Genomic DNA, 20,549 nt, shown 5'->3' with positions numbered 1-20,549 from the left:
GAGCTTTTGCTATCTGCCCTGCTTTCGCAGCTGGGCTGTCAGTCACAGTTTCTCTTCGGTCTCCCAAAATGACAGACAGGCGACAAAACCCAGAGATGCCCCAACACCCAGTGAGCACCAGCAGCACCATCCAACAGCTCTGCTGGAGGCTGCCACGCTCTGGGCAGGCGCCTGCCCTCTGTCCCAGCAGGCTGGTGCTGGCTGAAGAGCGCCAGCCTGCCCCTGGCACCGGGACTGTCGTGGTCTCCAGGGTTTGGAGATGCTGCTGGAGCCGGGGATGTGACCTGGCGCAGCAGCGATGCCTCGTCCCCAGGGTCTCAGCAGCTCTGCAGATGCAAACCCCCTGTTCATTGCTCATCTCCATGGGAACCAGGCATCACAGCTAATGACAGCTGCTTAAATGGCAGCCCTGATGACAAACACGGGGCTGATCCGGCCACAGCATCCCTGCCTCCCCAGCCTGCCCCACACATGCCTGATCGAGGATACACCGAGATCCCAGCACAGCCTTTTCAATCTCCCAGGGGCATCCATCCATGCTAGGTCTGGAAAGGCCAGCAGAATATTCCTATCAACACACTGTGGTTCTGCTAATAATGGATATAAATGCCAGCCCCCAACACGTGGCTGAGAAACTCCAGGCCTGTGCAGAAGTGTCTTTCTCCTTAAATATATCAGTTTTTCCTGAAATGCGGTAATTTAATGCCAAAGAGGGAGATGGTGTGTTCTCCAGCCACATTCCTGCTTTTACAGCAGCCCAGGTTATAAATAACAATCAGCCTCTCCCGCCAGCCTGCTCCCCTATTCCCCTTCGCTTTTTTTAATCTTTGCCAAAGGTACTGTTTAGAGATCTTTCTAGACCATTTATTTTTAAATTACCAGCCAGAGGAGAGAAGTTAAAAAAACAGAAAAAAAAAAAAAAAAAAAAGAAAAAAGGCAAAAGAAAGAAACTTCTGGGGCTGATAGCTTATCGTGAGGAAATCCAAATGTCACATTAGTTGAGAAAGTTGGAAGATTAAATTTTCCAACACCCTTCATCTGCTGCTGCTGACATTTAGGGGCTTTTCCCCCCCCTCCTTCCCCTCTTTGCTGAGCGGGGTGAGCAGTGAGAGGGGTGAGGAGTGAGTGGGCAGCCCCACCTCCCCTGCACAGAGGAGGCTGAGGCTGGCACGGAGCCTGCCACCACCAGCCCCTCCCAGGACCTCCAGGGGTGGCTGGGTGCTGCAGGGCTGACCTTGGGGCCAGGATACCTTCACACAGCTCTGCTGTTTCCCACCTGAGCACAGTATTCAAGGCTCAGCTTTGACAAGCATCATCCCGTGCCATGAACACAACACAAAAGATGGAAAAATATTTTATTTCTGTGTCGTTCTGCCTGTGACACCAAACTGAGACCGGCTGCTGATTTAACACTTCTCCCCACATAAACCCTATGGCCCTTGCTAGTGGGGAATGGTGAAAACTTTGCTTCTGCAAACATTCTGACAGACTTGGGGACCCCTGGGAATATTTTCTGATGTTTCCATTTGTTAAAAACCACTTGGAAATCCAAAGTCTGTTGGGGGGGATAGTGGAGCTGAGGTTCAGGCAAAATGAATAGGAAGCTCATTTCCTTCTGCCTGTAGTCAAAGCTGGTGTAAGGCTTGTGAATAAGCCCCAGTTATGGGGAGTAGCCATTGTCCATCAGCAACTCTGGCTAAGCTACATCCTGCTCCATTTAAATAGAAAAATTGAAGCTAAATAAAGAAAAGGATGGAAAGAGTATTATTACGTTCCATTCAGACCTTCTGGTATCATCTCCCTCCTGTTTTACTTCAGCAGCATCTTCTTTTTTTCCCTCCTGTTATTTTTGTTGGAATTAAATTTGCTGGGATTTCACTGGTAAGGGAGCAACAGCGAGGTGGGGAAGTGCCCTCCTTGCCAAACCCACATACATCAACAATAGGACACCCCAAATTTTGCAGTTTTGCTTGGTATCTCCCCAGAGCAGGACTAAAGCTGATGTGGCTGGTGATGGATTTGCAGGGCTGTTCCTCCTTGACATGTCAGCTCCTTTGGGGAAGGACTAGGGAGATGAGCCCTGCAGTCCCCAGGGACACTGTGCCATACCACCATGCACAGCCTCCCCTCAGTGCCCCCTGTGCTGGGAGGGCTCCATGGGCACAGCTCCAAGGTTGAGATGCCTCCTGTTTCCTAATCCTGCCAAATGTGACCAGGATGGTGGGGTGTGACACTCAGGGGAACAGTTGTCATGGGGACATGCAGCTTCTGTCCCCTGCCTTGCAGCAGTGATGGCACAAGCCCAGCCCAGCCTGATGGATGCATTAGTCCTGGTCCTCATCCACTGTGTTGGGAGTTGCTCTGCTCCCCAGGCTGTCTCCTCTTGCCTCAACCACCAGCCAGTTTTTCCTTCACTTCTATCCAAAATCCCCTTTAATGTATTTTAAGCCCATTAGCTCCATCCTCTCCAGAGCAGCCACGGCAGAATCCTCTCCTCCCTCCTTTGGTAGCTCCCCCCAAGCTGGGGAGGGACAGGAGACATCCTCTGCATCCTCAGCTGTAACTGAGTGGGACTGTGGGCAGGGAGACCTTCTCAGGAGAGCAAGTGCCCTCCACTTCGGTCACAGCATCTGCCTGACCTCTCCACCCCACCTCTCAGACTCTCTGAGGCTCCTTCCCCTGCCAAGGAGCCCTCTTACTGTCACAGCCTGGACACAATGGCACTGGCAGTTAGTCAGTAACTCTGCTTTGAACTTTGCACTCCCCACTCCAGCCTGTCCCTGGCTCTGCTCTGGGGCACAGACTCCCAGGTGGGTCAAGAGGAGAGACAGAGGTCAGTGCAGAACATGTCACCCAAGCTGGTGGGACCCCATGAACCCCAGCTCCTCCCCTCCCTTCTGCACAGGGCCTTCTGAATGCTCTTGGGGTCACCTGAGTGTTATTTTTGGATGAGCCCACGTGGTTTGCAAGTGGTTTGCTGCCAACACCATGTTCTCTCCCGCTGTGTTACTGTCTCTCCACGGCACATCTGCTGCCAGGTCTGCCTGGGGACAAGGAGCAGTCCTGGTGCACCAGCACTGGCTGGGGCTGTCCCCAAGGCTGCGCCCTGCTGTGCATGGGGCTCCTGGTCAGCTCCAAGGACTCTGCTCAGCAGCCTCACAGCAAGAGCATCACTGACCTGACAAGATCCTATTTCATAAGGATCCCACAGCAAGTGTGGGAGCTGGGTGACCTGGCAGCAAAGTGGGGTGCCCCAGGGCAGAGCAGGGTGCCCCAGGGCAGAGCAGGGTGCCCCAGGGCAGCAAGCATTGCTGCTGGAGCTCCCTGCACCCATGGCACAGCACCTGAGTGAAGTCACCCTCACTGTCACCACGGGGACGGAGGAGCTGACAAATGCTGGCTCTCTGGGGAGCACCGGGAGATCAGAGCTGATGGGCCCGTAGGTAAAGCACTGATTGCCAGAAATCACAGGATGGCTATGCTCAGAGTAGGGCAGAGAATTAGATTCAGTCTCTAATTAAAGGTTTGCTCTCATTTGAATTTCAGATGCCAGCTTTAATTTTAGAAACTTTTGCAGGCAGCAGAGCGACCTGCCCGCCTGCTGCCAGGCCCGGTGCTTGTGGACAGATGTCACCACGGCTCAGCCAGGGGGACACGGCGACACACCGGGCACTGCCTGCCCGCCATAGAACCTGGTCACACCAGCTGTGACCATCGCCGTGCCACGACCCCTGGAACAGAGCTGGGACAGACTGGCGAGGGGCTCGGCCCTGGAGCAGGGTGGTGGCAGTGCCAGAGATGCCACAGAGACGGCACTTACGTATTCAGTGTCGGCCTTGGAGTCGTAGTACTCGATGTCTTCCTCCTGCAGGGAAAGGGGAGAGCTGTTAGTGCCGGTCAAGGACAGGGATGGGAAAAGAGTCCTGCCCCCTGACTTGTCCCCTCAGCACCTCTCTCCTGTTGTTGGCAGCCACCACATTGCTGGGGACTGAACCCTTCTCAGCCTATGCTGTCCTTGGGACATGTTCAGGGTCTCACATCCTCCACATCCATCCAAGCACTGGCCATTGCCTGCCATGCTTCCCTCCACTCATGGCTGCTGCTGAGCCACAGCACTGTAGGGCCAACAGCCCAGTGACAGTGACACCAGTGTGACCACAGCCTCTGCACTGTCACCAGGTACAGGCCTGTGCCACGTCCCCACAGCCAGGGTGCTCTGGTTCTGTTGCAAACATCAGGAGCCACAGAAGAGCCAGGTATAGGCGGCGTGGCAGGCAGCAGCCCTGCAGCCCACCCAGGCCCCCTCTCTGCACTGCAAAAACAGGGAGAAAAGCGTCCTTGCTTCCACAGAGAACTGCACGTCGTTAATTTGGGATATTTAGAGCCTATTTAAGCAGAAAGGCCTGCTTGGATTCCTCTTCCCAGAGTGTCAAGACGCGAGACAGCTGATAAAATTCCTGAGGAGGCAATTGGGAGAGCAGCGATGCTGTCACAACAGCGTTCTGTGTACCAGTAAAAAGGGTAATTAAAGGGCACTCGGAGACTCTTCCCAGCGTGGCGGGACCGAGCGCGATGCCGGCACAGCCGTGGCGCTGACACGTCTGCCAGTCAGTCACCATCCGCAGCCAGGCAGTCTCCTCCGGCATGGGCAGCCCGTGGGGTGATTAGTGCTGCCATTACCTAACGAGGAAAGCGGTCCGGACCCGAGGAGAAAGGCGGCCAAAACCTCAGCGGCACCGACTGCATCCCTGTCCTGCCTGCGCCACCCCAGCCTGGGCACAGCCCCGTGCCAGGCACGGTGACACCGTGACATCCACCCCAGCCTGGACATAGCCCCGTGCCAGGCACGGTGGCATCGTGACATCCACCCCAACCTGGGCACAGCCCCGTGCCAGGCACGGTGGCACCGTGACATCTGCCCCAGCCTGGGCACAGCCCCGTGCCAGGCATGGTGGCACCGTGACATCCACCTCAGCCTGGTCACGGCTCCTGCTGCAGAAAGGGACCCGCAGGTGCGAGCAGCTCTCCCAGCAGCCGGCACCACCTTTCCACCACAGAGCCCTGGCAGTCACTAACCCCTCCTCGGAATTACCCTCTTAGCCACAGAATTGCTCCCCAGAATGGTTTTCAGTGCCTTCTCCCGGCTTCCCAACAGGTGGGAAAGCCCCTAAAGCTGATCTTGGGGACATCAGGGGACAGCAGGGGACCCTGGCAGGCTGTGCAGCCGATGCCTCCCCAGCATGGGGCTCTCAAAGGGCAATCCCAGCATCTTCCTGAGCACAGGGACCGCAGTTTCCGCGGGCTCTGCGTCTCTTAATGATTGCGATAAGACAGCACCGGCAGGGGAAAGTGAAAAAAAAAATTGACGCAGCATCTTCCAATTTCTGCTATTAAAAAGCCCAGTCATTAAGGGAACACACTTATTAATTATCTGTGATTTGTTGTGAAATGTTGTGGGGTTTACAACAACAAGAATGGAGAAAAAATTATAAAAACCTCTCTTTAGCTGCCCTTCCCGCCGTTGCCGGCCCCACGCACGGCCCTGCCCCGCGCCGGCACCGCCGCCTCCCCGGATCCGCGGCCATCTGCACTTCCCAATTACAGGAACCCCCGGGAGACCCGTAACACAAACGAGCTAATTTCATGTTTAATGATCTTTAATCAGGAGCGAGTGTGACTAACAACGGCCATGCAGAAGGTGCTTTGTTCTTCATGTTATTTGCCATTGGCTCCTCCGAAAAGCTCGGTTCCCCGCGCCCGCGGTGGAGAGGGCACGGGGTGATGATGCTGGGCAGGAGAGCCGCTGCCCGATCCTGCTTTCACCCGGCCCAGCGCCCCCACGGCACGGGAGCAGGGCTCCTGTGAGGATGTCCCTCCCACCGATCCCCCGAGGGATCACAGAGCCCTTGCCGTGCACTCTTTGAAGCCCTGACAACCCCAAGAGCGGCTGGGTGAGATCTCAGCCACACTCAGGCTGTGGCTGAGTCCCACATACGAGACACACGTGTGGGACAGGCAGCACCAGCGCGGGCCTGGCCCTGAGATGTGCCCTGATCCAGGCTGCACAATCCTTGCCACAGCCCTGCTGATGGGGGTTTTTCATGGGGTCCAAGGGAGACCGAGGGAGCTGGCTGGGTATCTGTGTCCTTGCCACTCGGAAGCCTGTGTCTATTCCAGGAAGGAGGGATAGAGCCCTCAGAGATGTTCTAAAAAGATGCCATGGATGTTCCAAAAGGCAACAAGGTGTCCAACAATTACTGCTCGCTAATATTTTGTTTAACCACACTTGACTCCTTCACATAATCCTCTCCTCCTCCTCCTCTGGTCCATGTTAAACTCAGCACCAGGTCTATGTAAACAGCACTGGTATTTCTAGAGCCTTTCAGAATAAATACCAATAAAGAAAACAAAGGGGGGAAGATGTCAAGGGATTCTGAGGCAAAAAATTGTCCCTGTCTCTTGCAACCGAGCCTGCAGGAAGCACACGCTGGTTCCCACTGCAGGGGAGGCTGTGGAGGAGGAGCTGCTGCTCCACGATGTGATAACCACTGCCCTTTTCTTGGAGCTAAATTGCGAAGTGCCACCTGCACAATGGCACTGCATGGCTGTGTCACTGGTGGGTAAGTGCGGGGTTATTTCAGCTCCTGAGCCCTCAGTGCAACACTCTGGGAGTTCAGGGGAATCCCAGACTGATCTGCAGCTGTCCCTGAAGCCATCGCCCAGGCTTCTCCACCAAACCCACCAAGGAACCACGGCACCTGCACCAAACCCTTGTGGTTCAGTGTCACTGGGCAACCCCTGGCCAAGGCGTGACCCAGCTGGGACCTCTGGAGGTGGCCCTGGGGATGCTGCATGCCAGAGTCTCTCCAGGGACCCTGGCTCCTTCCCCACCCCTTTGAGCCCCTCCTAGGAGCCCTGTGCTCCACACCTTCACTGTTTTCACACCAAAACACCAAGTGAAAAGCAGATTAAAAATCCAGGCTGTGAGCTTTTGGAGAGCACAGGGAACGACCCTGCTCTGGCACCAGCAGAACAGGTATGAGCCAAAGCCCAGGACAAGGAGGGGCACACAGGTGTCTCAGGTGGGTGGAGAGGGGCACTCCCTCCCACAACTCCTGACATAGCCCTCTACAAGCATTCAAATAGATCCTTTTTTCCTAAAACAATTACAGCAACTACAAATAATGCTGAAAAGGTCAGTGCTCTGTTATCTCGCTGCAGCCTGGAGATGTCTGGATGGAGGGGTGCTGCCCCAAGCCTCCAAGTCAGTGACCTGACGAGGTGGCCATCAAACCATGTCACACACACAGCTGCCACCACCCTAAAAAAGCCTCGGAGGAGCTGTTGGTGGCACATCAGCTCCCTGCTCCAGCCACCCAGCTGGGGCACACAGCTGGCAGTGACACTGCAGGAGGGCTATGGCTCACTCTCCCCTATAGAGCTTTCCTGCAAAATCACCTAATCTGGCTAATCCTTCTCCCGAGGACCTGCAGGATCTGTAGTACTCCACAGGATTGCTGGTCTCGTAAGGGTCACCCTGCTGATCACACGCCCTGGGGATGCTGCAGCTCCCTGGGGCAGTTTTGCAGGCAGATCCTGCTGCAGCACATTGATTTGGGTCCCTCTCAGCCTCGGGCTGTGGGTTGCATTTCTCTGAGCAGCACAGGTGACCCCTGTGGTCAGCAAATCTCTTTCAAGTTTTAATTGGCTCTGGAAGAGCCAAATCCTGCAGCAGTTTGCCTTCAGACAGTTAGGAGGAACTTGGAGGGTGGTGGGCAAGAAGAGATGGATCCTGAGCTGGCACCTGCCTGTTTTCCAGCCACTGGATGGAGAGGGTGGCAGGACCAGCATCCCAGCCCACATTTTACCAATGTAGGGACAAGCCAGGTGACCAGAGCTGTGCCTGGTCACACCTGTGGGCAATTCAATGGGTGGGGAGAGCAAGCAGGAGCTGGTGTGCCCATACAGCACTGGGGGCTCTGCTCCCGAGCCCACCTTTCCTCTGCCATCAGCACTTAGAGAGGACAGTGAGTATTTAAGTACTTCTTCATGTCCCTGAACCATTATGCACACAAAAATAGCAACAGCTTTTGCTTATGGTTGCACCATTTGCACAGAAGACATCCTGCAGCATGTCACAGAGCTCCTGCAGCCTCCCACCTGCACGGTGGCCAGAGGAGCAGAGATGAGCAGGGACACAGCACATCCCCACCACAGCATCGCCCTGCCAGGCCCTGCTGGGTCCCGAGGAGCGGGATGGGGCTGCCCGAGGCTGTCCCTGGGGATGGGTTTGTGCTGGTCCATCGGTCCAGCCCGGCAGCTGGGCCTGGAGGTCTGAGCCAGGTGAGTGCTCAGCCCAAGGTGTCTGAGCCCTGCCATGGGCACAGCAGCCTCTTGGCTGGGGAACAACAGAGCAAAGAAAATGTTCCTGCTACACCTGCCGTGGGCTGGTGTGAGGGCCACAGCCAGAAACAGGCTCCAAACAGGGACTGGATGAATTCCTGGGAGAAATTCCTACCTGAAATCACAGCTGTGCCTGGCTGTGGCTGGCAGGGGCTGAACCTTTATTTCCACTGGCTACAGCTATTCTTGTCCATGTGCACCATGATGAATCCTTTCCTAGTCCCCAGAAGAGGACAATATTCATGGTTAGTCCCAGCCACCACAGGCTGTTGGACAGACCAAGAAGGGGTCTGGTGGGGACCATACTTCTCCTGTAGCACTGTGAATTTCCTGCATCCCATCCAGCATCAGAGGCCATACACATTACCCAGGACAGGTGGAAACAGTCATCATAATCTGCCTTGGCATCTTTTTTTAAAAGCAATTTCCTCCCTCTGCCTCTCTGACAGAGCTGGGGAAATATTTAAGTGACCTGTCAACAGTTTTTTCATCTCCCTGAGAAGATGTTTTATCTGATCACATCTCGCCAGCTATTCTTCTTTACATGGCACCTCCTGTCTGTCCTGCTCCTCTGAGGCTGCCAGGAACGAGGCGCGGCCACTGCTCCCCTCCACTGCAGCCACGGGGATGCAGCACACACAGAGGGGCTGTTGGAGCCCCCTGTCCCTCCTGGGATGGGATGGGATGGAAAGCAGCACTGAGAGGAAAGCCAGCAACCCGAACACCAAACCATCACAGTCACAGAGATGCCATGGGCAGCCCAGATGTCTTGCAGAGTGGGGGGTTGGGAAAGCCCCCTCAAGCCCCATCCCTGGTTTTTAAGAGGGAACAGCAGCGACACAGGGTTTTTGTGAATGATTTTCTTGTTCTGCTTTTTGGCCAGACCGGCGCTACAGCAGCAAGGTTGGTGCTGTAGCACAGTAATTCTCCGAGCGTAATGAAAGCTGACATTATATCAAACACAATAAAGACTCTCAGTTGATGGAGATCATTCCTGAACACACAAACCCATTAAACTGAAAAAAAAAATATCAATTCTACACACTCGCCAGCCAAAAGAAAATGTGATTTGTTATCTAAAAGGGGGTTATAAACACAGCTTCAATGCACTTTCTGTGCTGTAATGAAAACTGGGTTTGAAATGGCAAGACGACTGCAAATTAGAGTATTTGATTTTATTTTCTAACTTTTTAGGTAAACCTTCTGCAAGGGCAAGTGCAAGGTTACGGAGACAATCTTTCTGTTCTCAGCCGATAAGTAGGATCTGTAATTAAAGGAGAAGAAAAATGAAAGGAGGATGAGAAGATGGCGTTCGCCCTTCTGATGCTGCTTTGAACACAAAGCCCTGCCTGCGTGGCCGTGCCCAGCCCACGGGAACGGCTGCCAGAGCCCACGCATGGCACGGCATGGCACAGCACGGCATGGCACAGCATGCATGGCACAGCACAGTACGGCATGGCACGGCACAGCACGGCTGCTGCTCCCCCAGACACACACCCAGCAGTGCCAGGTGCAGCAGCAGGATGGAGCAGCAGGATGGGGCAGGATCCTGCACCTGCAGGGATGCAGCACCCAGCGCTGTTTGGCACCCAGACACGCTGCCATGTCCCCCCGCTTCACCCCGCACCTCTCCTGGGCAGTCAGGAGCACAGGCTCTGTTATTGCTCCTGTCCATCCCCATTTGGCAAACAGCGATCCCCTTTTCCCTGGAGTTTTGTTTCTAATGGAGCTTGAAATTATCTGGGCTTTGTTATTCCTCATGTGCTTGCAGAGGGGGGTTACAGATGGAGGCAGCGGCGTGGGGCTGTCCAGTGCTTGTGATCCTCCTGCCACCTCCACAAATGTCACCACACCCCAAAATCACCCAGTGGTTAAACCCTGTCCCCAGCAGCACCCACATCCACAGCTCAATGTATGGCTGTTTTTCTTTTCCAAGGGAAAAGCGCCTGCTGGGCTCTGACCCTTCAAAGGGCCCTTTCCAACATCAAAAGGTGGGGAGAGGTGGGAGGCAGAGGGGCAGCAGGCAGAGGAAGAGGGGAGCTTCCCAGTATAGTGATGGAAAATGCAGTGAGAAAGGAGACTGGGAGAAAAACAACAGTAATAAACATTTTATGAAGCAGAAAATGGCTTATAAAGAAGTCAACTTTTAAAGGCAATTTATATAATCCTGCCAAGCGCACATAAATCCAGGGATGGATCTCTGCAGCACTGGAGTGTCCCTTAAAGGCACAAATGGCTCCGGCAGCCCCAGCAGACTGACACGTGGTGATGGTGATGATGATGATGATGGTGATGATGATGGTGATGTTGCCCTGGGATGCATTCCGTGGCTGGCAGAGCAGATCTGCACTCTGACAGCATCCCCCAGTCAGGATGGAGTGATTCCCACATATTCTGTGAGTGTGGGACACCTGAGACCCTGCTGATGCTGCTGGGATGGGGCTGAAAGTCTGGAAAAGAACCCAAGGAAAATTTGGGAGGAAAGCAGAGCACACCAGGCAAAGAGCTGGGAGAACACGGAGCTGGCTGGGATGTCTGACAGGCGACATGGCAGCTTGTCAGCCAGGATGGATACAAAGGATGGCGGCAAAAAATGCAACATGACCTTTCAGCATTTTTATAGGTGTTTTTGCAGGTCCCTTGCCCAAGCAGGGCAGCAAACAGAGGATGGAAACCTGAAAACTGCATTGCAGGGTGGGCTGCCCCAGCACCTCCATTTGCTGCTGGGGATGGTCAGGCTCAGAACCACTGCCACAGCCGAGGGATAGGACTGGGGACATCCAGAGCAGGGGGTCAGTCACATCAGTCCTGATGTGCCTTGAAGGACAAACCCTCATGGCTCTGCATGGAGTGGAGCCAGACTATCCCAGTGGACCTGTCAATGGAAGCCAGAAGATTCTCACTGGTTGGCCAGGCCACTGCAAACGGGGAATTTTCTGTGGTTTCCTACCATACCAGTGCCAGGTGGTTGCCATGCCCCTTGGTGGGTGCCCAGCTCTGACCTTTCCAGAACTCCACAAGCCTTCTCCAGTGCGTGAACGTGCATCCCTGAGAGACCCTCACTGTGCGGGCAGGGAAGGGCACAATCTCTCCCCATAGCCTGCCCACATCCCTGCCCACCACGCCACTCTGAGCTGCCACCCAGCCCTGGAGTTAAACAACCTCCAGGGAACTCACAAGGGTGCTCAGAGTATGAGTGACCTTGGGGCCAAGGCTACTTTTGACCAAGGAAAATGGTCCAATGTCCAGAATTGATTTGAGGCACAGCCCTGGCTTGGCACAGCTGGTGGACACGAGAGGACTGAGGTGGACGAGCACAAGGAGCAGGGATGGAGCAGGACAGGATGAAGGGATTGCTTAGGGAACAGGGAGGCACTTTGCAAAGCCCGCTGAGGTGGGAGGCTGAACTCAGCTCCAGAAAGGGCAGCATGGCTGGCATGCAGCTGGAAACTCCAGAAAGCAGCAAGGAAAAAGGAACCTTCCCTGTAGAGATGGATCGTGAGTGACTGCTGGCAGCAGCTCCCAGCCGTTCAGGCTCTTGCTCCTGCTTCATTTTCCCCTGGACTTCCATAGCAACCCATCTGCAGTGAGGTTTAATGGGGCAGCCATTAGCACTAATGCAGCGCAAACACTCAGCATCTGCTGCCGCCTTTGGATGGAAACACAAAAATAACCGCGCTCGCTGCAATCTGTCATCGGCTCCGGCATGGGGTTAGGAACGCGACACGCTGGGAGAGGAGGGGAGAGCTGCAGCCAGCAGGAACGAGCGCTCGGCGGGAAGGGAGGAGAGCAGAGCAGAGCAGAGCAGAGGAGGAGCCGGGGCCGCCTCCCTGCCCGCTGCCGCTGCCAGCACGGGCTCAAGCTGGGGGCAGCAGCGGTGCTGGCACAGGGGTCTGACCGTGCCCGGCCATCTCAGGGATGGGGGGCAGAAAAAGGAGGCTCAGCCCTAGCAATGAGATGTACACAGCCCCTTCATGCTCTGCTCAGGCTGTTGCAGGCAGCGCTGAGGCAGGCAGGGCTGATGCCCAGCACCCCGGGGGCTGTGCACAGAGCTGGACCCGTCCATCAAGTGTCCCAGCCAGGCCTGGGCTGGCCTGATAAAGCTGCGCCGAGCTCTGTGGTGACGCATCGCTGCACATTGTTTCTGGGTGACTCGCTCCTAATTACCTTGATTAAGTGGTTGCAAACAGTGCTATTAAAAATATTTTTTTTTCTATGAAAGTGGATTTCTGAAAGGTTTGTGCCGTGAATGGCAAAATGAGCCAAGAGCTCCCTAGCGCTATAGCCTTTCCCAGCACGTTTTGTGTCCTGCTATTATTCCCCAGGCAGTGGAAGGCAGCCAGGTGTGGTTGAAGAAGGAGCTCTTTGGAGCTCTTTGAGATGGCTGCAGCAGGAGCCCATCCCTGCGTTCCAGAGGGTGAGCAGAAGCCCCAGGCACTGCTACAAAATGCAGTGACCTTGTGCCACCTCTGCCCTCCCTGCACATGCCCCAGTCACAAGGCATCCAACTCTGGGTGCCAGCCCAGCATGGGGTGCATGGGGCAACCACAACGTGGGGTACCCACAGTCGAGCTTCAGGTGCTGCTCAGGGTTTCCTGAGGACAAATGGGACTGGGTCAACACCAGGGATGAAGATGCCCGATGGTCGCCCCGCCTTCTCTGAGCTTTTCTTGGGAGCCCTGAGCCAAGGTGCTGGTGTGGCACTGGCAGTGGCATCAGCGGGTACCTGCACCTAATCTCATGATCCTATTCACCTCCTCTCTATTGTCCTCTTGGGAAGAGCAATTCCCCAGTGCTGTCATGCAGACAGGAAGACCCCTGTGAGCTCATCCTGCTCCTTGGGTGCCCGTGGGACACAGAATCAGCCACCAGTGTCCACCCCACACTGGCTCCAAGCAGGTGAACCCCTTGCCCTGTCTTTTGCTCCTCCCATCTCTTCCTCTCCACAGCAAACCCTGGTTACCATCACCTGTGGCAGGAAGGTCTGTGTGAGCAGCAGCAGCTCAGGCTGTGAAATACTCCCCAAAACACAGCAGCACGGCCTGGCAGCGGGGCTGTCCCCAGGCTGTCCCCTCAGGGCTGGGCAGGATGTGGCCCGACCCAAGAGGAAGGGGCTGGGTGGCTCAGGAGTATTTTTTATTGCAGACTCTGTTCGCACTGGGAGAAAAACAATCTTTCCTTCCTTTTGTATTATGGTTATAATTTGAGAGCATTTCCAGACAGAATCCTTCAGGTTCCCGCTGAGTGCTATCACCGCCAGAATTACAAAGTCAAATGCAATCATTAAACCCGCGTCTTCCCTCTCCCAGCCCAGATTGCTCCTTCCCCGGGAACAGCCCCCACCGCAAGTGCTGGCATGTGCCACAGATGTGCCACCGCTGCTGCCACCCCGTGCGAGGGTGGCACCAAACCCGGTGGCTGCCAGAGATGGGGGAGTGGGAGTCTCCCCAGCCCCCACCCCGTCAGAGCCGAGCTGTCAGTTCGACCTTCACCTCCTGCCTTCTCCTCTCGGTGTATGCAGGCTGCAAACGAGCTCAAAATCACTTCATTTGCTCTCATTAGCGGTGGCAGGTGCTGGGGCTGGGGCGTGCCGAGCGGTGACTCACGACGGGGACAAGAACGTGGGCAAGGAGGGACAGGGACGGGACAGTGACTCCTGTGCCATTCCAAAGGAGGGAAGGGGTGGCAGTGCCCGGGGTGCGCACGGAGCCTTACCCGGATGTTGTCCTGCCAGTGGTGAGCCTTCTGGAACTTCTCCGCCGCGTTGGCAAGTCTCTGCAAAACAAGTGGGAGAGGAGGAATGAGCACAGGGAGAGCAAGAGGACCCAGGCACTGCCCACACCAGCCCAGGGCCGTGGGTGCTGCCCCAACACCCGGCATCCCTGTTCGGGGGTTCCTGCCACCCCTCTGCTGCACTGGCAAGGGAGAAGGGCACCGTGGGCAGCACCCTGGGTGTTCCAGGGACAGGGAGCCAGTGTTTCCTGCTTGCTCCTGCCTTTCCTGGGGCAAGCAGTATCCCCAGAGGAATTGCTGCCTCTTGAACTCAACAGGCTGGAGCCACTGCAGCTTGGCATCCCACCAGAGCAGGGCAGGCTCTTGTTGCACAGGGCAAGGGCTGAACCCAGCTCTCTGTACTGACAGCCCCCAGCTCTGTGCAGAGCAGGGCAGACTCTTCAAAAATGCCTCAAAACCCCCTCAAAATGCCCCAGTGCTGGGGCCCAGAGGTGCACTGTACTGCCCACCCAGATGAACCCCTTGGTATACCCATGGCCAGACTGGGGTAACTAGAAGAACCAGGATTTGCCAGAAGCAGGATGGGGCAATGCTCAGCACCAGGGCACCCTCACTGGATGCTCAGCTATGAGACCCCTCACCAGAAAAGAGGGTGCAGCAGGACAGGGCTGGAGACTGGACAGCCCCTGGGGTACTGCAGTGCCTGGAAGAAGCCGCAATCTGGCCTTTTGTGGAATCAAAGGGGATAGACAGGGCAAGAGCTCCAGGCTTTCTACAGGATCCTCTCAGCATCACTAAGAAAATAAAGCTGAGAGCAAAATGAGCACGTTTCCCTCCATCTCTTGACCAACCTCAGGCACCCAGGTTTGTGGGCAGCTGCTTGGGGAGCTGCCTGCCAGGGCTGTACAACCTGATCAACACCAAAATCCAGAGGGAGGCAGCCCACAGAGCCAAGGGCCACCCAGCCCCCTGGGTGCTGGATACTCACTGCTAACAGGGGCATGGGGTTTATGTCTGGTCGTGCCGTACTCAGCACAGCCTGCTCCCACCAGCTATCAGCTGCACAAGGCTCCCGGGGAATACACCCTGCCAGCTCTCAGCTCCAGGGGCCCATCTGTACAGGGCTAACAGCCCATGAGGCTTTCGAGGCTGCTGCAGTCCCTAGAGGGCTCCCTAGAGAGTTACTGGGAGGCAGACCAAGCAAAGATGTACCTTACAGCACAGGCTGCTGCCTCGCCTGCTCCTCATTTCCCTGCAAATGCATTTCCCCAGAGGGGATGGACATGCTCTGCTCCATGCAAGTGGTGCTGGCAGCCAGAGCATGGGGAGAGAAGTGAGCTCTGGCTGTTTGCAGACACTGAACTGGCTGGGAGGAGGAAGGAGCACTGATAGTGGGATAACATCTTGGGCTAAATAATCCCAAATCACAGCCTGGGCAGCACCACAGGGATTCACATAACGAACACAAGATTCCCAGTGCTAGTACACACATGACTTTCATGCCATGAACCCCAAATCCCAGGATGAAAAAGCATTCCTTTGCACATTAGGGATGTGGCAGGCTGGTGGGAGCCCCCAGGGGCAGCAGTGAAGTCCAGTGATATCCCTGGGAAATCTTTTCCCCAGGGCCTGAACAGTGGCCAGCTACAAGGGCACACAGACATATGAGCCCTGGGCACAGGCACAGGTCACAGCTGCTGTCCCCACTGTCACCAGTTTCTCCAGCACTCCCATCAGCACAGAGACATGCAAAATCCTCAGCCCTTCCAAAGGGATGCTCAGGGGAAAGGAAGCCCCCAGGTGCCACAGTGTCCCCATTGCCCACGCAGGAGTGGCAGCCCCAGCCCTGGCAGAGTGGCTTGGGCAGGGCCCTGGCAGCAGATGCTGTATTTCTGTGAGCGTGGCAAAGCACAGGCACTCAAAAGTAAAGTGAAAGACATCACAGATCTGGCACTCCCCAGCCTGAAAATGCAGCTTGTTCTTATCAGATGCAGGGAAACACGAATCCATCACTGCATAATCTCAGCACGTACTGGTCGAAACTTTCCTGTTTAATCTTTTCTCTTTCTCTTAATCTTGATTTCCAAATCAAAGTGCTTGCTTTCAGTGGCCAGCATCCAAGGGGAAAGATCAGCTATCAGCTGAAGCAAAATCCTTATAGCTCCAGTGGCAGGCAGAAGGAAATGAGAAACAACATGTGGCTGGGCAGAAAAGCCAAGTGACAAGAATTTTCAGGGCACTTTTTCATGGTCTCACCTGCACAGCCACATCCCTGCCCCCAAGAGCTGCCTAGAAAATCTGTGGCCCAATTCTGTACCTCATCCCCCCCAATCTTTTGTGCTCTGTTTGTCTATTGAGATGGCTGATTAAAGACAAGCATTTATTCTGAGCCGCGTTTAAGGCAGTGGTGATGAAATATGCATTTTTCTATACTTGATAAGAGTGTGTTTGTTTATTATGGGCTGGGGTAAGATTTATGGACATCTTTAACTATTCAACGCCTTGTGCAAAGTGCCTGGAGGGTTGCAAATGGTGCAGGAAGGGAGGGCTACACCCAGGAACGACACCTCGACAGAAGATATTTTTCCATTGGAAAATGTCAATTTGTCAAAGTCAAACCAGACGCAATTTTGGTTTAAAAAAAAAAAAAAGAGAGGAAATCCAGATGTTCTTGTTTGATAAATAGCATGTTGCAGGAATGGGGGAGCCCACAGCAGGATGGCACAGCCCCAGCAGGGAGAAGTGCCCCAGAGCCCTCCAGCTGTTGCTCCTGGAGGATTTTCCTCACTCAAGACATTTCAGTCCCATGAGCAAGATGGTGACAGGGAGGAGAGAGGGGCCAGGTGGGCAGCCAGCCATCCTTCCTCTGTAACAGTGGATCCTCTGGGGGGGACAGACCTGCAGTGATGCCCTGTGGGGCTCCCGTGGGAGCAGCCCCATCCTGTCCCATCCCTGACTGGTGCTGGAGGGAGCCCATCCAGCCCTGCCTGGAGATGGGCTGCTGACATGAACAGGATGGGTGATTGCTGGATTCAGGGCCCTCCAAAACTGTGCCAATAACAACGGGTCTGCCAAGGGGACAGCAGGACCTGGAGTTGTTGGTTAGGGCAGGGTTTGTTGCTGCTCCCACAAACCCCACTGAGAGCTCCCCAGGGAAGTGACGGATCTGCCCGGAGCCACACACTGCTGCAGGACGTCCCCATTGATGCCAAATGAGTTCATCATGAATAATGTTATTGTGATCGATACAGCTCAAGGATTATTTCTAATCCTTAATAATGATTAAACCATTATTTTTCAAGTGTTACAGATCAATCAGACAAGCAGCTCAAGGTGTGCTGCGTGCAGGGACTGTGAGATGCCCAGGAGGCAGGCAGTGCACTGGAGAGCCTGGCAAGAGTACAGGGCAATCACCAAAACCTCTCCAGATTTCAGACCTGGGGTTGTCAATTGTGTGGTTCAAAGAGCAATAAAAAATAGAGGAATTACCAAAAGTAAAGCATGGGTGTGGAATACCTGCAGATTTCCAGCAGGCTGTGGTGCAGAGACTGCCCTGGCACTTTAAGGAGCATGGTTCTTTCCCCAGAAGTCACCCAGGGCTAAGGACAGGAGATTTAGAGGCTGAAAACAGTGAATTGAAATGACTCTGAAGGTCATGAAAGGCCAGCAGGAGATTTGCAAGGGATTGGTGTCTGGAGATCCCGACAGCGACAGCGGGGTGTGCGAGGGGGAAGGTGCTGCAGGGGCTTATTGTGCCCTGCACTCATTTGTATTCTGCACAGAGCCCCTCTCTGCCTGGCTGCTCAGCAGGGCAGATCTGTCAGGAGCTCCCTACTCAGCACACCCTGGGACTGAGGAGCCTTGGGGACACCATGGACTCGCAATGGGCAGGTGGCAGCAAAGGTGGCACGGCTGGGCACACGCCCTCCCTCCCAAAAGGAATGGGGCAAGAAGGTGGGTGACCATCTGTCTGCCCAGAAGATGGCAACTCCACACACACGGCTGCTGCTCCTCCCTGGCTTTGCTCCAGGACCTCACTGCTCCCCTGATCCCCTACAAGCTCACTCACCCTGCCCTGAGCTCCCCCAGGTGTGCTCACCCCCAGCAGCACCTTTGGGTGGGGGACAGCTGCTCTGATGCCCCAGAGGTGCTGGGCATCCTCTGGCAGTGGGGAATGCCTGGAGCACCAGAGCTGGCACAGGCAGGGACCACGACCTCCCTCTAGTGCAGGGGACCATCCCTGCTGTTGGCATCCCCACTGCTTGAGAGGCCAGCATGCAGGAGGATTGTCTCTGATGGAGCAGACACCCAAGGGTGATGCTCACTTCCTCTTTGCCACCCCTTCTCCCCCATCACACTTGAGGCTGTCCTGCATTGCTCTGATATTTCTGCATAGACTCTTTCCAAAGCAAACTGGTCCAATGATTTAGTAAATCTCTTCTCCCAGCCCCACCATGGCAATAAGCATGCCCTGGCTGCTTCTGCCTCAGTCAGATCAGTGGGTTTAACTTGGGAAGCAGCAGAGCAGAGCCCAGGGAGGCCAAAGACCAAGGCTGGATTTATGAAACAGGATTACAGCAAACACTCTGCAGAAGGAGGCTGAGCAGCCCTGTGTAACAGCAGCTATGCCACCCCTGTGCCCAAGCCTCCACACAGGCACCCCAAGCCTGTGTGGATGCTGGGGATGCTCCTGAGGCAGTCTGGGATGGTGTTCTGGCTTCTCCCCACAACCCGTGTGGAAGCCCCTGCCATGGCCCATCACAGCAGCTGTGTGTGTCTAGGGATGTTTGCTTTGAGGGACAGCCACTCCAGCAAAGCCTTCATTTAAGTCCCTCAGCGAGACTCTCACCACCCTCAAGGCAGCACCTTGCCCAAGGCTCTGAAGTGCATTGACCTCCTGCAGCCCAGCACACTGCTGGGAGGGGAGATCTTTGCTGGAGATTCAAACAGCCCTGTGCTGCCAGGCTGGGCAGTGCCACAGCATCACACCTTCCAGCCCTGCTCCCAAGGCAGGACCTGCAGTGAAGGGTAAAGGCAAGAAGGTGAAATCAAACACACGTGACAAAGCCCAGGAACAAAGGTGCACGCAGGAACATCCCCAGGAGCTGCTTTTGCAGCTCTTCCTCCTCCATAATGAAGGAATGAGGATGGCACAAGCCCTGTACTCTGGTACCACCCCCTCTTCCATGGTCAGGGCACCCTGAAACCTCACCTGTTACTGCAGAGCATCTGGAAAGGCAAAAGCCCATTCCACGTACTTCCCATGTCTCCAGCCTTTCTGCCTGCATGCAACAGGGCAGAGTGCAATTCTCACAGTCCCACCTCCTGCCACCAGCTCCAGGGTGTCACCAGCTCCAGGGTGCCCCCACCCCAGCTCTCCCTCTCACCCCCAGCACGTTCTATCCCGTTCATGGGATTCACCCCTGAGCAAACCCCACCAACAGCGTGCACGTCACCATCAGTGACAACGACCCCCTTATGAACACAGGGTGTCACGGCTGTAGCTGGCATGCAGCTACCAGATAAATATGGCCATAGCGGACCCCCAGACTCAACCAACCTAGAAGCAAAACAAACCCTCAGATGAGGCAGGGATAGGCTGGATTCAGACCCAAGCAGGGACCTCAGCCAATCGTGTTCAATCCAGAAAGCAGACATACCACTGGTCAAGGAGCTGGGCGGTGTTAAAACCCAGACCAATCAGTGTCTGGGCCCGGGAGTTTTGAACCCACTATATAAGAAGGTTCTGAACAATAAAACAGGCTGTTTGTCTTATGATCAAGAGGACTCGAGTCATGATTTTCTGTCTCCAACCACACGTAATAATAGGGAACATAAATCTTGAGTAAACACTGTAAAGCAGTGAAGCATCTCATCCTGTAATAATCTCCGAGACAGTTGATCCCAGGGCTCTTATTACCCCCCACAGCCATCATCTGAAATCCAGTCAGCAGCAGGCTCAGCCACAGCTCAGTATTGATCACGGAGGCAGCTTCAAATATGCTGCGGCATTTTTCTTTCAAAGCACTAACTTGTTTGTCAATAACTCCCTTGGCTGTGTGGAAGGAGAGGGATGGATAGAGCCCATCTCTCCTTCCCTTGTGCCTGGGTACAACCTGTGCATGAGGGAGGATGGGGCTGGAGTCAGCACTGGCTGCTAACATTCTCCTGCTCACGGGAGGGCAAATAAAGCCCCAGGGACTAGCAAAAAGCTCGTGGTAAATCCTCCAAGGGCTCCCAGACCTTGGTTCTGTACCAGCTGGTGCTCGCTGCTGGGGCCTGGCAGGGCAGGGAGCAGGGACACCTCTGCAGAGCCAGCCCTGCCAGCAGTGAGGTCACAAGCACAGTGGCACAGCCAGCATCTGGCACTGGGGGCCTGGGATGAGCCCCAGTGCCACAACTTCCATCATTTT

The 20,549-nt window shown here is 55.1% G+C and overlaps 1 protein-coding gene across 1 annotated transcript in view; it reads right to left on the bottom strand.

The window, feature by feature from the left end:
* The window catches only part of CACNA2D2 (calcium voltage-gated channel auxiliary subunit alpha2delta 2), a 211,145-nt gene that overhangs the window by 28,444 nt on the left and 162,152 nt on the right, over positions 1 to 20,549 (bottom strand). The window contains exons 4-5 of the mRNA XM_063411373.1: positions 14,119 to 14,178; positions 3,821 to 3,865 (exon numbers count right to left, since the gene is read on the bottom strand). Of these exons, the coding sequence (XP_063267443.1) occupies positions 3,821 to 3,865; positions 14,119 to 14,178 (105 nt within the window). The remainder of the gene's footprint in view (positions 1 to 3,820; positions 3,866 to 14,118; positions 14,179 to 20,549) is intronic.

This window comes from Prinia subflava, chromosome 14 (genome assembly GCF_021018805.1).
Source record: "Prinia subflava isolate CZ2003 ecotype Zambia chromosome 14, Cam_Psub_1.2, whole genome shotgun sequence".
Taxonomy (NCBI): Eukaryota; Metazoa; Chordata; class Aves; order Passeriformes; family Cisticolidae; genus Prinia; species Prinia subflava.
This window is presented reverse-complemented; position numbering and strand designations above follow the sequence as displayed.